The 17,217-nt window shown below is 38.3% G+C and overlaps 1 protein-coding gene across 1 annotated transcript in view; it reads left to right on the plus strand.

Annotated features, from left to right (window-relative positions):
* Positions 1-7,901: 7,901 nt before the first annotated feature.
* LOC128644238 (nephrin-like) overlaps positions 7,902-17,217 on the plus strand; it is a gene marked incomplete at its 5' end in the record, with an annotated part of 86,453 nt that continues 77,137 nt past the window's right edge. Inside the window, 4 exons of the mRNA XM_053696922.1 lie at positions 7,902-7,979; positions 8,134-8,517; positions 14,464-14,521; positions 15,235-15,432. Coding sequence (XP_053552897.1) covers positions 7,902-7,979; positions 8,134-8,517; positions 14,464-14,521; positions 15,235-15,432 — 718 coding nt within the window. The remainder of the gene's footprint in view (positions 7,980-8,133; positions 8,518-14,463; positions 14,522-15,234; positions 15,433-17,217) is intronic.

The raw sequence follows: 17,217 nt of genomic DNA on the forward strand, positions 1-17,217 counted from the left end.
AAGGAAATGTAAAGGGACATGTAAAGGTATATGTAAAGGGACATGTAAAGGGACATGTAAAGGGGAAATGTAAAGGGACATGTAAAGGGAAATGTAAAGGGACATGTAAAGGGAAATGTAAAGGGAAATGTAAGGGACATGTAAAGGGACATGTAAAGTGACACAAACTCTAGTGCATGACTTCCTGTCCCTGTGTCCCAACCACAAAGCAGAGGGATAGATCCCATTAACAATCTCTGCAACCTCTCCAGTCTCACCACTTCCTTCACTATCTAAAGATCATATTACTCACACCTTGATTATTTAATGGTTTTGCCCAGTGGTGAGATTACAAAATTTTAGCAATAAAATCTCTATCTTCTCTATAATGATATTGTATTATGATCAATTGGATGTGTTTTCTTGTTTACTTGTTTTCTTTTTTTTAATAACAAAAAAATGTATGTAATGGGTGACAATAAATTTAATAGGGTTTCAGTGAAAAAATCCCAACATTAAACTTTCATGATTTAGACAGCACATTTGTAAAAAAAAAAACAACAAAAAAAACAACCAACAACACATTTTCTAGTTTCCTTCTATTATCTTGGTGTCTTGGATAATATGAGGACATACTGAGGTAGGCTCAGGAACGTGCACGTGTTCTGAGCCAAAGCTTTAGTTAGTCTCTGATGCTGTAAATTGTAGAAAAATTTGCAAATAATTTGCTTTTAAAATAAAGATATTTATCCAATAGTCTAACAAATCACTTGTGCAGTGTATAGTTCTGACCAGAATACACAACGTGACCCTTGTGCAACTGACGTGCCAGGTATCTCCCACAACAGCAGCAGATAATTATAGAAAAACACAACGTTTAACCTCATTAAGAGGGAATGCCCAGTGACAACATCGTGACAAACACAGCACTGACCAACACAACGCTTCTGCGTGAGAGAACATAGTTATTATTTTACCTACCACTATATACTAATGGGGGTGAATTACAGCTTAATAAACTAAGGAAAAAATGCTTTGGGGTAGTGGAGCATAGGATATATATATAAAAGGTTGGGGGTGGGAAGGTGTAGGACATTATAAACATATCTATATAATCTATCTATCTATCTATCTATCTATCTAATTATACTCTCACAGTTAATACAAATATACAAATATATATACAGTATATAGTAGATAGATAGATAGATAGATAGATAGATAGATAGATACTGTATATATTATAATGTATTGTGTTAGTGGAGAAGAAAATATATAATTTCAAAGTCCAGGTCCATTCCCTTCTACTCCTTGTGCTGTGCTATCCCCCCACTGAACTGCCGCTACATGCGCATGACCCAATAGCACTCTGACAGGCCAATATTCCTTATGTGTGGAGCGGAGGGCCTGTTAGAGTGTGCAGTGGGGGTCATGTTAGGTTGTGGCCCGCCAGTAGGGCCCTCAGCGCCAGGTACTGGGCCATGGTTGGCTATTAAGAAACCAGGTCCTACAGCGTTCAGCATTCCATTACCCACTTATATTACTGTGCAAAGGTCCTATTACATTTGATTGATGGATTCATTATTTTTCATTAACTTTTTGGCTACACTTTTCTTTTTATTGTTCTTTAAAAAAGTTGAAGAATATTTCATATATTTTTATAGCAATTATGTGGTTAACATTAACGTCCCAAATGTCCCTCTGGGACAAGAAAATTACCATCCTTGCTAAAAACATCAAAATGGTACTCAGTATGTTGCCGTCAAAATGAACAGCCCACAAATTAAAGGGATATAAAACCACAATTCTTTCTTTCATGATTCAGATAGAGCAGCAATTTTAAACAACTTTCTAATTTACTTCTATTATCAATTTGTCTTTGTTCTCTTGTTATCTTTTGTTGAAAAGCAGGACATAACCTCAGCAGTTTGATATCCCTTTAACACATTTATAACTTTTCATTATAATTTCAGTAGAAAAGAGCGAATACAGAACTGTAAAATATTTTTTTTTCTTCTGTATTATAAATGCAAAGTGCATGTTTGATATTCACAAGTTTTATATTATTATCCATTAATCAGACACACATTATTAAGCAGATTATTGGTGAATGAAAACACAATTAGCATTTCTATTCATACTTACAGATCAGGTACACTAAGTTATATGCACATTTAGGGCTAGTTACAAATGGAGCACAAATTTGCCTGTTTATGGGCGCGCAATTAATAACCAACCACTACACTTGTAGCTGTATTCATTTTTTCTGCAAACTAAAAGAATACCAAATAGTGCAGCCACTGAATATTCAGGGAAACAAATTTCCATGAATGTTCAGATAATTTATTTCTTGGCTGCACAAGTCTATTGGATATTATATTTGTTTATAGAACTGAATATGTATTTATGAATAGTGCTCAGTCCACAGAGCTACCCCTCTGGTTATAAGAAAAGATTGCTGTGTTGGGTTATATATCTGATTTTTTGCAAGTTTATGAATATTGTGGAATGGGACATTGCTTTGTCATGTACGCATTGAATTATTTGCTCATTGACTGGACTTTGAGGCCTATTTATTATAGGTCTTGCGGACCTGATCCGGCCAGTGCGGATCAGGTCCGCAAGACCTCGCTGAATACGGCGAGCAATACGCTCTCCATATTCAGCATTGCACCAGCAGCTCACAAGAGCTGCTGGTGCAACGCCGCCCCCTGCAGACTTGCGGCCAATGGATTGCCAGCAGGGACGTGTCTATCAACCCGATCGTACTCGATCGGGTTGTATTGTGGCAATCTTGTCGCCTGCTCAGAGCAGGTGGACAGGTTATGGAGCAGCGTTCTTTAGATCGCTGCTCATAACGGCTGTTTCTGGCGAGTCTGCAGGCTCGTCAGAAACACGGGGCGTCAAGCTCCATTCGGAGCTTGATACATAGGCCCCTTTGTGTGTGCTGGAGTGTGCTGAATACTGTTTTGTGTTATATTATACTGGAAACAGTGCAGGGACTGGTTTGTGTTATGTTGTACTGGAGAGAGTGCAGGGACTGGTTTGTGTTATGTTGTACTGGAGAGAGTGCAGGGACTGGTTTGTGTTATGTTGTACCGGAGAGAGTGCAGGGACTGGTTTGTGTTATGTTGTACTGGAGAGAGTGCAGGGACTGGTTTGTGTTATGTTGTACTGGAGAGAGTACAGGGACTGGTTTGTGTTATGTTGTACTGGAGAGAGTGCAGGGACTGGTTTGTGTTATGTTGTACTGGAGAGAGTGCAGGGACTGGTTTGTGTTATGTTGTACTGGAGAGAGTGCAGGGACTGGTTTGTGTTATGTTGTACTGGAGAGAGTACAGGGACTGGTTTGTGTTATGTTGTACTGGAGAGAGTACAGGGACTGGTTTGTGTTATTTTGTACTGGAGAGAGTACAGGGACTGGTTTGTGTTATGTTGTACTGGAGAGAGTGCAGGGACTGGTTTGTGTTATGTTGTACTGGAGAGAGTACAGGGACTGGTTTGTGTTATGTTGTACTGGAGAGAGTGCAGGGACTGGTTTGTGTTATGTTGTACTGGAGAGAGTACAGGGACTGGTTTGTGTTATGTTGTACTGGAGAGAGTGCAGGGACTGGTTTGTGTTATGTTGTACTGGAGAGAGTGCAGGGACTGGTTTGTGTTATGTTGTACTGGAGAGAGTGCAGGGACTGGTTTGTGTTATGTTGTACTGGAGAGAGTGCAGGGACTGGTTTGTGTTATGTTGTACTGGAGAGAGTACAGGGACTGGTTTGTGTTATGTTGTACTGGAGAGAGTACAGGGACTGGTTTGTGTTATGTTGTACTGGAGAGAGTGCAGGGACTGGTTTGTGTTATGTTGTACTGGAGAGAGTGCAGGGACTGGTTTGTGTTATGTTGTACTGGAGAGAGTGCAGGGACTGGTTTGTGTTATGTTGTACTGGAGAGAGTGCAGGGACTGGTTTGTGTTATGTTGTACTGGATAGAGTACAGGGACTGGTTTGTGTTATGTTGTACTGGAGAGAGTGCAGGGACTGGTTTGTGTTATGTTGTACTGGAGAGAGTGCAGGGACTGGTTTGTGTTATGTTGTACTGGATAGAGTACAGGGACTGGTTTGTGTTATGTTGTACTGGAGAGAGTGCAGGGACTGGTTTGTGTTATGTTGTACTGGAGAGAGTGCAGGGACTGGTTTGTGTTATGTTGTACTGGAGAGAGTGCAGGGACTGGTTTGTGTTATGTTGTACTGGAGAGAGTGCAGGGACTGGTTTGTGTTATGTTGTACTGGAGAGAGTGCAGGGACTGGTTTGTGTTATGTTGTACTGAGAGAGTACAGGGACTGGTTTGTGTTATGTTGTACTGGAGAGAGTACAGGGACTGGTTTGTGTTATGTTGTACTGGGAGAGAGTACAGGGACTGGTTTGTGTTATGTTGTACTGGAGAGAGTGCAGGGACTGGTTTGTGTTATGTTGTACTGGGAGAGTGCAGGGACTGGTTTGTGTTATGTTGTACTGGAAACAGTGCAGGGACTGGTTTGTGTTATGTTGTACTGGAGAGAGTGCAGGGACTGGTTTGTGTTATGTTGTACTGGAGAGAGTACAGGGACTGGTTTGTGTTATGTTGTACTGGAGAGAGTGCAGGGACTGTTTTGTGTTATGTTGTACTGGAGAGAGTGCAGGGACTGGTTTGTGTTATGTTGTACTGGAGAGAGTACAGGGACTGGTTTGTGTTATGTTGTACTGGAGAGAGTGCAGGGACTTGTTTGTGTTATGTTGTACTGGAGAGAGTACAGGGACTGGTTTGTGTTATGTTGTACTGGAGAGAGTACAGGGACTGGTTTGTGTTATGTTGTACCGGAGAGAGTACAGGGACTGGTTTGTGTTATGTTGTACTGGAGAGAGTACAGGGACTGGTTTGTGTTATGTTGTACTGGAGAGAGTGCGGGACTGGTTTGTGTTATGTTGTACTGGAGAGAGTGCAGGGACTGGTTTGTGTTATGTTGTACTGGAGAGAGTACAGGGACTGGTTTGTGTTATGTTGTACTGGAGAGAGTACAGGGACTGGTTTGTGTTATGTTGTACTGGAAACAGTGCAGGGACTGGTTTGTGTTATGTTGTACTGGAGAGAGTGCAGGGACTGGTTTGTGTTATGTTGTACTGGAGAGAGTGCAGGGACTGGTTTGTGTTATGTTGTGTATGTGTTGGGTTGTGTGACGATTGTGTTTAGTTGTGTATGTGTTGGGTTTTGTGATGATTGTGTTTAGTTTTGTATGTGCTGGGATGTGTGATGATTGTGTTTAGTTTTGTATGTGCTGGGTTGTGTGATGATTGTGTTTAGTTGTGTTTGTGCTGGGTTGTGTGATGATTGTGTTTAGTTGTGTTTGTGCTGGGTTGAGTGTTGATTGTGTTTAGTTGTGTATGTGTTGGGTTGTGTGATGATTGTGTTTAGTTGTGTATGTGCTGGGTTGAGTGTTGATTGTGTTTAGTTGTGTTTGTGTTTGGTTGAGTGTTGATTGTGTTTAGTTGTGTTTGTGCTGGGTTGTGTGATGATTGTGTTTAGTTTTGTATGTGCTGGGTTGTGTGATGATTGTGTTTAGTTTTGTATGTGCTGGGTTGTGTGATGATTGTGTTTAGTTGTGTTTGTGCTGGGTTGAGTGTTGATTGTGTTTAGTTGTATATGTGCTGGGTTGAGTGTTGATTGTGTTTAGTTGTGTTTGTGTTTGGTTGAGTGTTGATTGTGTTTAGTTGTGTTTGTGCTGGGTTGTGTGATGATTGTGTTTAGTTGTGTATGTGCTGGGTTGAGTGTTGATTGTGTTTAGTTTTGTATGTGCTGGGTTGTGTGATGATTGTGTTTAGTTTTGTATGTGCTGGGTTGTGTGATGATTGTGTTTAGTTGTGTATGTGTTGGGTTGTGTGATGATTGTGTTTAGTTTTGTATGTGCTGGGTTGTGTGATGATTGTGTTTAGTTTTGTATGTGCTGGGTTGTGTGATGATTGTGTTTAGTTGTGTATGTGCTGGGTTGAGTGTTGATTGTGTTTAGTTGTGTATGTGCTGGGTTGTGTGATGATTGTGTTTAGTTGTGTATGTGCTGGGTTGAGTGTTGATTGTGTTTAGTTGTGTTTGTGTTTGGTTGAGTGTTGATTGTGTTTAGTTGTGTTTGTGCTGGGTTGTGTGATGATTGTGTTTAGTTGTGTATGTGCTGGGTTGAGTGTTGATTGTGTTTAGTTGTGTTTGTGCTGGGTTGAGTGTTGATTGTGTTTAGTTGTGTTTGTGCTGGGTTGAGTGTTGATTGTGTTTAGTTGTGTATGTGCTGGGTTGAGTGTTGATTGTGTTTAGTTGTGTATGTGCTGGGTTGAGTGTTGATTGTGTTTAGTTGTGTATGTGCTGGGTTGAGTGTTGATTGTGTTTAGTTGTGTATGTGCTGGGTTGAGTGTTGATTGTGTTTAGTTGTGTATGTGCTGGGTTGAGTGTTGATTGTGTTTAGTTGTGTATGTGCTGGGTTGAGTGTTGATTGTGTTTAGTTGTGTTTGTGCTGGGTTGAGTGTTGATTGTGTTTAGTTGTGTTTGTGCTGGGTTGAGTGTTGATTGTGTTTAGTTGTGTATGTGCTGGGTTGAGTGTTGATTGTGTTTAGTTGTGTATGTGCTGGGTTGAGTGTTGATTGTGTTTAGTTGTGTTTGTGCTGGGTTGAGTGTTGATTGTGTTTAGTTGTGTTTGTGCTGGGTTGAGTGTTGATTGTGTTTAGTTGTGTATGTGCTGGGTTGAGTGTTGATTGTGTTTAGTTGTGCATGTGCTGGGTTGAGTGTTGATTGTGTTTAGTTGTGCATGTGCTGGGTTGAGTGTTGATTGAGTTTAGTTGTGTATGTGCTGGGTTGAATGATGATTGTGTTTAGTTGTGTATGTGCTGGGTTGAGTGTTGATTGTGTTTAGTTGTGTATGTGGGGTTGAGTGTTGATTGTGTTTAGTTGTGTATGTGCTGGGTTGAGTGTTGATTGTGTTTAGTTGTGTTGTGCTGGGTTGTATGATGATTGTGTTTAGTTGTGTATGTGCTGGGTTGAGTGATGATTGTGCTTAGTTGTGTATGTGCTGGGTTGAGTGTTGATTGTGTTTAGTTGTGTTTGTGCTGGGTTGAGTGTTGATTGTGTTTAGTTGTGTTGTGCTGGGTTGAGTGTTGATTGTGTTTAGTTGTGTATGTGCTGGGTTGAGTGTTGATTGTGTTTAGTTGTGTTTGTGCTGGGTTGAGTGATGATTGTGTTTAGTTGTGTATGTGCTGGGTTGAGTGTTGATTGTGTTTAGTTGTGTTTGTGCTGGGTTGAGTGTTGATTGTGTTTAGTTGTGTTTGTGCTGGGATGAGTGTTGATTGTTTTTAGTTGTGTGTGTGCCGGGTTGAGTTTTGATTGTGTTTAGTTGTGTATGTGCTGGGTTGAGTGTTGATTGTGTTTAGTTGTGTATGTGCTGGGTTGTTTTTGTGAAACAACTGGTTTGCATTGGGTTATGTATGTGTATAATTGCATGTCAATCAGTGGATATTAGAATAAGTTGATTCTCATTTTAACTAAATGCTGAATAGTGACTCCCACAATCCCAAGTGAAAGGGAGGAACAGAGGGAGAGGGGAAGAGAAAAAGTTATGTGCGTGAGAGAGTGGGAAAAGAAACAATAATTGAGAGTAAGAGAGAGAGAGAGAGAGAGATGAGAGAAAGAGAGAGATGAGAGAGAGAGAGAGAAAGAGAGAGAAAGAGAGAGATATGGAGAGATAGAGAGAGATAGTTAGAGTGAAAAAAGTAAGGAAAATAGCAGAGAGAAGAAAAAAGAGAACAGGGAGGGCAAGATGAGGGCACGAGAGAAAGATAGACATAGATAGACAGACAGACAGACAGATAGAAGATAGATAGATAGATTAGTCTAAAAATATAAGTTATACATTATTTAGGCAAAAGAGGAAACAAGTGACAGTGACACAAAGATATCTGAAGCAAATAAAGGAGAAATTCATCTGTGCTGGACTCAGGTAAGCCCATTAGTTGACACTTTGTGATACAGGACTTGTTGCCCCTTTGTGATACAGAATCGTTTGCCCCTTTATGATACAGACTAATTGCCCCTTTGTGATACAGACCCATGGCCCCTTTATGATGAATACTCATTAACCCTTTATGATACAGACTCATTACCCCTTTTGTGATACAAACTCATTGCCCCTTTATGATAAAGACTTGTTGCTCCTTTATGATACAGACTCATTGCCCATTTGTGATATAGATCCATTGCCCATTTGTGATATAAACCCATTTCCCATTTGCGATACAGACCCATTACAGATTTGTGATACAGACTCATTGTCCCTTTGTGATATAGACCCATTGCCCCTTTGTGATATAGACCCATTGCCCATTTGTGATACAGACTCGTTGCCTTTTTGTGATACAGATTTATTTCCCCTTTATGATACAGACTCATTGCCTCTTTATGATACAGACCTATTGCCCCTTTATGATAAAGATGTATTGCCCCTTTATGATACAGACTCATTGCCCCTTTATGATACAGTACCCCTGACCTTAATAATATTAGAAGAAATATTAGAGGCTTTTAAGGGCAAATTATAAGAATTTACAACATTGTGCTCAGCACTGTGTATTGTGTCAGGTTCATATTATTGCATGAACCTGCCTGGAGATTTGTCTAATATCATAGAAGCATATATAACTACTAGGAGGTCCAGTGAGTTTGCCCATTTCACTTTCTGTAGTATAAGCTTAATTATTAGACTTATTATTATTCCTATGCATACTCCGAAATTACACCTGCTTCCACTTCACTCATGTGATCCAAGTTGTTTTGCGACATGCCCAGGTGTGCATAGAAGTGTTTTAGATATGCCCAGTAACATATGCAGATGTGAAATGTATTGTCCGCTGATATGCCTGGTAATTTATATAGGTATACCACTAATATGCCCAGGGTCACATGATTATGTATCCAGAAATGCCTGGTAGTTTACATAGGTATATCTGCTAATAAGCCCAGACTTATTAAAAAATTAGAATGAGATTTGCAAAACATGCATACGTTGTAATGTGAATCTATGCATTCAAATTTATGTCTAAGTATATTTTACTTACTGGAATTTGGTGAGTGTCTGTTTTTTTTACATTTGGATGTCTATTTAGAAGAAATGTAATTTTTTTTAAATACAGTCTAGTGAACCCAACAGTGGAATGTTAAATCACCTAGATTTACATTGAGGTTGAAAACAGCATTTGGATGCAAAATATTGTATAATTTTAATATATATGTTAAATCAAATGGAGCATTCAGTGTAGTGAAATGTAACATTTTTTGTAAAAATGGTAATGTTGAGAAAACTTTTGACATTGACTTTGAACCACATATGTCTGTTTATAAACACACCAAAATGTTTGTGTATTCTGTGAGAATACAGACAGCAAGAACCTATCGGCTAGATTTAGAGTTTTGTCGGTAAAGACCCGCGTAGCTAACGCAGCTTTTTTTCCTACCGCTGCTTCCAAACAACGCTGGTATTTAGAGTTGTCTGAAGGGCTGTGTTAGGCTCCAAAAAGGGAGCGTTGAGCCGATTTAACCACCACTTCAACCCTCATACCAGCGTTGCTTACGGTAGCGGTAAGCTGGCAGAACGTGCTCGTGCATAATATCCCCATAGGAAACAATGGGGCAGTTTGGGCTTAAAAAAAAAACCTAACACCTGCAAAAAAAGCAGCGTTAAGCTCCCAACGCAGCCCCATTGTTTCCTATGGGGAAACACTTTCTAAGTCTGCACCTAACACCCTAACATGTACCCCGAGTCTAAACACCCCTAACCTTACACTTATTAACCCCTAATCTGCCATCCCCGCTATCGCTGACACCTGCATTACACAATTAACCCCTAATCTGCCGCTCCGGACACCGCCGCCACCTACATTATCCCTATGAACCCCTAATCTGCTTCCCCCCACATCGCCGACACCTACATAATATTTATTAACCCCTAATCTGCCCCCCCAACGTTGCCGCCACCTAACTTCAAGTATTAACCCCTAATCTGCCGACCGGACCTCGCCACTACTATAATAAATGTATTAACCCCTAAAGCTAAGTCTAACCCTAACCCTAACACCCCCCTAAATTAAATATAATTTTAATCTAACAAAATAAATTAACTCTTATTAACTAAAGTATTCCTATTTAAAACTAAATACTTACCTGTAAAATAAACACTAATATAGCTACAATATAACTAATAGTTACATTGTAGATATCTTAGGGTTTATTTTTATTTTACAGGCAAGTTTGTATTTATTTTAACTAGGTACAATAGCTATTAAATAGTTATTAACTATTTAATAGCTACCTAGTTAAAATAATTACAAAATTACCTGTAAAATAAATCCTAACCTAAGTTACAATTAAACCTAACACTACACTATCATTAAATTAATTAAATAAATTACCTACAATTAAATAAACTATTCTATAATACAAAAACAAACAAACACTAAATTACAAAAATAAAAAAGAATTACAAGCAGTTTAAACTAATTACACCTAATCTAAGCCCCCTAATAAAATAAAAAAGCCCTCCAAAATAAAAAATTCCCTACCCTATTCTAAAATACAAAAGTAATCAGCTCTTTTTACCAGCCCTTAAAAGGGCTTTTTTGCGGGGCATGCCCCAAAGTAATCAGCTCTTTTGCCTGTAAAAAAAAATACCCCCCCCAACATTAAAACCCACCACCCACATACCCCTACTCTAACCCACCCAAACCCCCCTTAAATAAACCTAACACTACCCCCTGAAGATCTCTAGTGTTTGCGAGGCGGGAGTGCGGCGGTTTAGGGGTTAATACATTAATTGTAGTGGCGGCGAGGTCCGGTCGGCAGATTAGGGGTTAATAAGTGTAGTTAGGTAGCGGCGACGTTGGGGGGGGGGGCGATGTTAGGGGAAGCAGAATTAGGGGTTCATAAGTATAACGTAGGTGGTGGCGATGTAAGGTCGGCAGATTAGGGGTTACATTTTTTTATTAGAGTGGCGGCGATTTGGGGGGGGCCTCGGTTTAGGGGTACATAGGTAGTTTATGGGTGTTAGTGTACTTTAGAGCACAGTAGTTAGGAGCTTTATATTCATGTGTTAGCCCATAAAGCTCTTAACTACTGACTTTTTTTGCGGCTGGAGTCTTGTCGGTAGAGGGGTCTACCGCCTCACTTCTCCCAAGACTCCAAATATCAGCATTAGGCAGATCCCATAGAAAAGATAGGATACGCAATTGGCGTAAGGGGATCTGCGGTAGCCTGGAATCGCGGTAGGGAAGTGAGCGTTAGACCCTTTCCTGCCTGACTCTAAATACCAGTGGGCGACCCCCTTAACGCTGCTTTTGACGGCTAACGCAGAACTCTAAATCTAGGCGTAAGTCTTCCTTTGCTAGGTGGTAGTGAACATGTCAGCTCAGAACTACTGGCAGTATTTATTACCATGTATTATTATTATTATTATTATTATTATTACATGTATTAATATTATCATTATTATTATTATAACATGTATTATTATTATTATTATAACATGTATTATAAATATTATTATAACATATTATAAATATTATTATAACATTATTATTATTATTATTACATGTATTATTATTATTATTATTATTTTTGTAACATGTATTATTATTATTATTATAACATGGATTATTATCATTATTATTTTTAGAACATGGATTATTATTATTAATAACATATTATTATTATTATAAAACATGTACTATTATTATTATAACATATTATTATTATTATTTTGTTATGTACTATTATTATTACTATTATCATTATTATTACAACATATATTTTTTTTATTATTATTATTATTATTATTACATGTATTATTAATAATCATAATAATATCATTATTATAACATGTATTATAATTAATTAATATTATTTGTATTGCTTATATTATTAGTAATATTATTATTATAACAAATTATTATAACATGTATTATTATAATTATTATTATTATTACTAATAATATTATTATCATTATTATAACATGAATTACAATTATTAATAATGATATTATTATTATAACATGTAATATTATTATTATTTTATTACTAATATCATTATTATTACAACATGTATTTTTATTATTATTATTATTATTATCATCATTATAACATGTATTATTATTGCATGTATTATTATTAATAATAATATTATTATCATAATTATAACATGTATTATAATTATTCATAATATTTTTATTGCATGTATTATTATTATTAGTAATATTATTATAACATACTATTATTATTATTATAACCTATTATTATTATTATAAAATTTGTTATTATTTATATTATAATTATTATAGCATGTATTATTATTATTATTATTATTACAACATGTATTATTATTATTATTATTATTATTGTTATTACTATATTACTGCTACAGTGTTGCAAAGGCTAAAACTACAGGGATATAGATATCACATTTATAAAATTTGCTTGCATCAGAACATATGAAGTTTGAAAAAAAATAAAATTAAAAATGCAATGTTTAAGCTAATCATGAAATCACTACAGTTCCAAACATTTTTTATTCTAGCAATATGTCCAAAAATTTACATGTGTAACTATTAACAAAGTTAAAAAGAAAAATGCCATTATATAATTACCTACCTACTAATTAATAGTAACTAGTAATTTGAATAAATTACCCACAAAACAGTTATTCGTATATTTATCCATATTGTATGTTGCAACAGCAGATAAAGCTCATGACTCTGTAAACAACTGTAAAATACCTGACTATAGTTTTATGTAGCTTATATACTTATTATTATTATTATCAGGTATTTGTAGAGTACCAACAGATTCCGCAATGCTGTAAACATATTCGGTATACAGGATAACCTTTGTAGGGATCAAGTGGGTAGAGGGCCCTGTCGAGAGTTTCACTGTTGTAGTCGGCTCTTATGAAGGTGATCTGCAAACAGCTGGGCTCATAGGCTTACATTCTAAGGGCTTCAAGGGGAAAGCAATGGAGTTAGGAAAGCTTAGTGTAGGTTGTATGCATCCCTGAAAAGTAGAGTCTTTAGGGAGTGCTTGAAGCTGTTAAAACTAGGGGAGAGTCTTGTGGAGCAAGGCAGGGAGTTCCACAAGATGAGGGCCAGTCTGGAGAAGTCCTGTAAATGGGAATGTGAGAAAGTAACAAGAGAGGAGGAGAGGAGGCGATCGTGAGCAGATCGAAGGGGACGGGAGGGAGAGTATCTGGTGACAAGTTCTGAAATGTAGGGGGGAGCAGCGCAGTTGAGGGCTTTGTATGTCAGAGTGAGGAGTTTGTGTTTAATCCTAGAGGCAAGCCAATGAAGGTAGTATTGGCAGAGAGGTGCAAGCAGATGAAGAGCGATGTGTAAGGAAGATGAGCCTGGCAGAGGCATTCATAATGGACTGTAAAGGAGCTATGCAGCAGCTAGGTAGACCAGAGAGGACGGAATTGCAGTAGTCGAGGTAGAAAAGGATGAGAGAGTTGATTAAAATCTTAGTTGTGTCTTGTGTAAGGTAATGTCTAATTTTAGAGATGTTTTTAAGGTGGAAGCGGCAGGCTTTAGCCAAGGACTGAATGTGAGGATTGAAGGAAAGGTCTGAGTCAAGTGTGACCCCAAGACATCGGGCATGTGAGGTAGGGGTATTGATGGAATTATCAACAGTTATAGAAAATTTGGGGGTGGAGATATTGGAAGAAGGGGGAAAAATAAGGAGTTCAGTTTTGGAGGGATTTAGCTTAGGGTCGTGAGAGGACATCCAAGATGAGATATGAGAAAGACAGTTAGTGACACGGATACTTGCATATCCAAAAAAAAAAATACATTTAGAAATGAATAAACATCCCTAAACATATAAATGTATATATGTATAATATATACTTATAGTTTTAACACCTCCCATCTTTTTAATACTAAAGCAAGTGTCCAGTAAGATAACTGATCAGTCACATAATATCTAGAGGGTCATGTGACTCGTCGTTTGCAGAGTGTGGTGTATTTTGTTATGTGAAGGTCATTGGAATGTGATCGGGTTTGCATGCGAGTAGAGTGTACGTTCAACTCGTAATACATGTGCAACTTCCGACGAGTGCAAAAGAGTTGTGATAAACCTCTTCTCGCTTGCACGCAACACTGAACGCGCCACTCGTAATCTGGCCCTAAATTGTGATTATTGTCCCCTTCTGCACCAGAAACAAAATGAACATACGAGCTTCTGATTTTTCATAGTTGTTTTAAATGCTATTGTCTAAATAAAAATGTATTTTTATGTAAATCTTACATGTTTCTCTTTTTAAGCAAGGTTTTACACTTTACCTCTGGTAAGAGTACAGCTGGCAAATAGAACAACTGATTACTAGCAGAGACCAGCATTTAATCCCCGCTGTGTGTATATGACTCGCTGTCCACGTGCCTTGGCTGCAGGTCATGAAGCTTCTTATAACTACAGTTATGATCTACAGTTTATCAGTCTTTGCACAAGGTATGTGTGGTGGGTGGGGATAATATTCAGTGAATACATCACTCATCACCACACTAGCAAATAATAAATTGCTATGTTGCAGTCTAATTATCAGGTAAAAAGGAAGACTTTGTGATCTAATAATAAAACAAGTTTATTAATAATGTAACAAATAACATTTTTCATTGACCATCTCTGCTTTTCACCAATTTAAAGGGGCATGGAAACTTTAGTATGCTTGGGCTGTACAAGACACATTAAAATACATTTAACTTTATAAGCATTTCATCTGTGTCAAATGCACACTTATAGTGCACTGGTTAGAATGTACTGTGCACAGTACATGGGGAATACTTACCATGATTTAATGCCTGTTTAAGATAAAGAAATGGCACTGCTTATTTGCACATGGTGCCAATATTACAGCTAAAAAAACATCCATTTTTTAACCCCACATACTACCAATATTTTAAAGTGTGCCGCTAAAATTTGACTGGATATGTTTGCGTTATATTTGAGCACGGCTGATATTTTGAATTCATATGACTTATAAATCCAGTATGAGTATGGGATGCCCAGTCCAGTTTCCCCAATAGCCAAGGGGTTAATAATTTATTTCACACAGTGTGGTAATTGCATGGAACAAAATGAATAATCTGGAAACGTATCTCCTATATTTAGTGAATAACAGGGCCTGTCTGTAGCTCATACCCATAATTCTGTGCTCCCCTCAGGTGTGCAAGGTGTACAGCAGCTGTTCCGTGTGCAGCCAGACAATACTACGGCAGTGCTGGGGGCTTCGGCTGTCCTGCATTGTGAGGTGGAACATGCGTCAGGAATGGTGCAGTGGGTAAAGGATGGGTTACTGCTAGGGCCTGACAGGAACATACCAGGCTTCCCTCGCTATCGTATGACCGGAGACCCTCAGAAAGGTGAGAGCTGGAAAATTACCACATAATAGAATAAGTGATGGATCCCATTAAAGAAACATTCAACTGAAAACATAATTCTCCATAATACGACATTGTTATTGGTTAGCGCTTGAGCCAGAACATGGTTTTGCAGCGTGTCCCATAGAGGTCTATGAGTAGAGGGAGTTAGCGTGGCCGCTCTATCCTTCCTCCAGATTGAAGCACACCTGAGGCTTTCACTTGGATAATTACTTTTTAACCTTAACTTGAACTATGAGTGCAAGAATAAGAGTGCTATTGATTTAACTTGAGCGTTGTTAGAGCTTAATAGCGTTAATATTCTTGTGCTCCACTTGTAATCTAGCTCTATGGGATAGTACTTCCTGCCTCAAAAGACAGGGTGGGGGGCTGGGGGCACAGAAAGTCTCTGAGGGTGCTACGCTATCTTTATGCCACCAGTTACCTTTTATTCTTGTCTTTTGTTTCTTCAACAGTTCCTTAGTCCTTTATGCTCCTTTAGACTGAGGAAGGCATTAAATAAAGAGAGCCGGGCATTGCCAGGATGGATATGTTTATGCATTCAGTAACAAAACTCAGCTTGAGTTTAATATCTGCTGCCCATTCAAATGCGTTGAGGCATTTTGGGGCTGTGCTTAAAGGGACACTCAATCAAAATTAAACTTTATGATTCAGATAGAGCAGCAATTTTAAACAACTTTCCAATTTACTTCCATTAACAAAATGTGCACAGTCTTTTTATATTTAAACTTTTTGAGTCACCAGCTCCTACTGAGCATGTGCAAGTATAAGCGTGTATGCATTTGTGAATGGCTGATGGCATGGCTGATGGCTGTCACATGGTACGTGTATGCATTTGTGATTGGCTGATGGCTGTCACATGGTACAGTGGGAGTGGAAAAAGACATAACTTTTAAATTGTCAGAAAAAAACAATCTACTACTCATTTGAAGTTCAGACTAAGGGGCATATTTATCAAGCTCCGTATGGAGCTTGATGCCCCGTGTTTCTGGCGAGCCTGCAGACTCGCCAGAAACAGCAGTTATGAAGCAGTGGTCACAAAGACCGCTGCTCTATAACCTGTCCGCCTGCTCTGAGTACAATCGGGTTGATTGACACCCCCCTGCTGGTGGCCGATTGGCCGCGAGTCTGCAGGGGGCGGCGTTGCACCAGCAGCTCTTGTGAGCTGCTGGTGTAATGCTGAATACGGCGAGCGTATTGCTCCCCGTATTCAGCGAGGTCTGGCGGACCTGATCCGCACTGTCGGATCAGGTCCGCCAGGCCTTGATAAATAGGGGCCTAAGTGCTATTGCATTGTCTTGTTACCTTGCATTTGTTGATTATGCAAATCTACTGTATTGACAAATCTGAGAATTACTCTTGTGCAGCAGTACCTTTTCTCTAGCAGTGCAGGATTTAGTTACATTATCCCTAAAGAAAGAATAAAATCTCATAATGGAATAGGGACGTGGCAGCTCTTTTTAAGTTAAGTCATTTTAAAATGATTTCAACAGTAAAATTAAAAATAACTTTTATTTATTTTCCAGCTTTTGCACAAATCAGTTTGAGTTTCTGTAAGTTTCAGGTAACATATCACTAAATACAGAGAGGGGAACCATTCATCTCCTTGTGTGAAATTATTATGGTATCTAATTAAAGGAGCATTATTGTCAGAATTAAACAAAAACGATTTATATATTTTTCTTGAAATCTGGGTATGCACATATCTTGATAATATTGTTAAGAACATGGCTGCGTATGTTACTGCCATATTTTGTGTTCATGTCA

This window comes from Bombina bombina, unplaced genomic scaffold (assembly GCF_027579735.1).
Source record: "Bombina bombina isolate aBomBom1 unplaced genomic scaffold, aBomBom1.pri scaffold_435, whole genome shotgun sequence".
In the NCBI taxonomy this organism is placed as follows: Eukaryota; Metazoa; Chordata; class Amphibia; order Anura; family Bombinatoridae; genus Bombina; species Bombina bombina.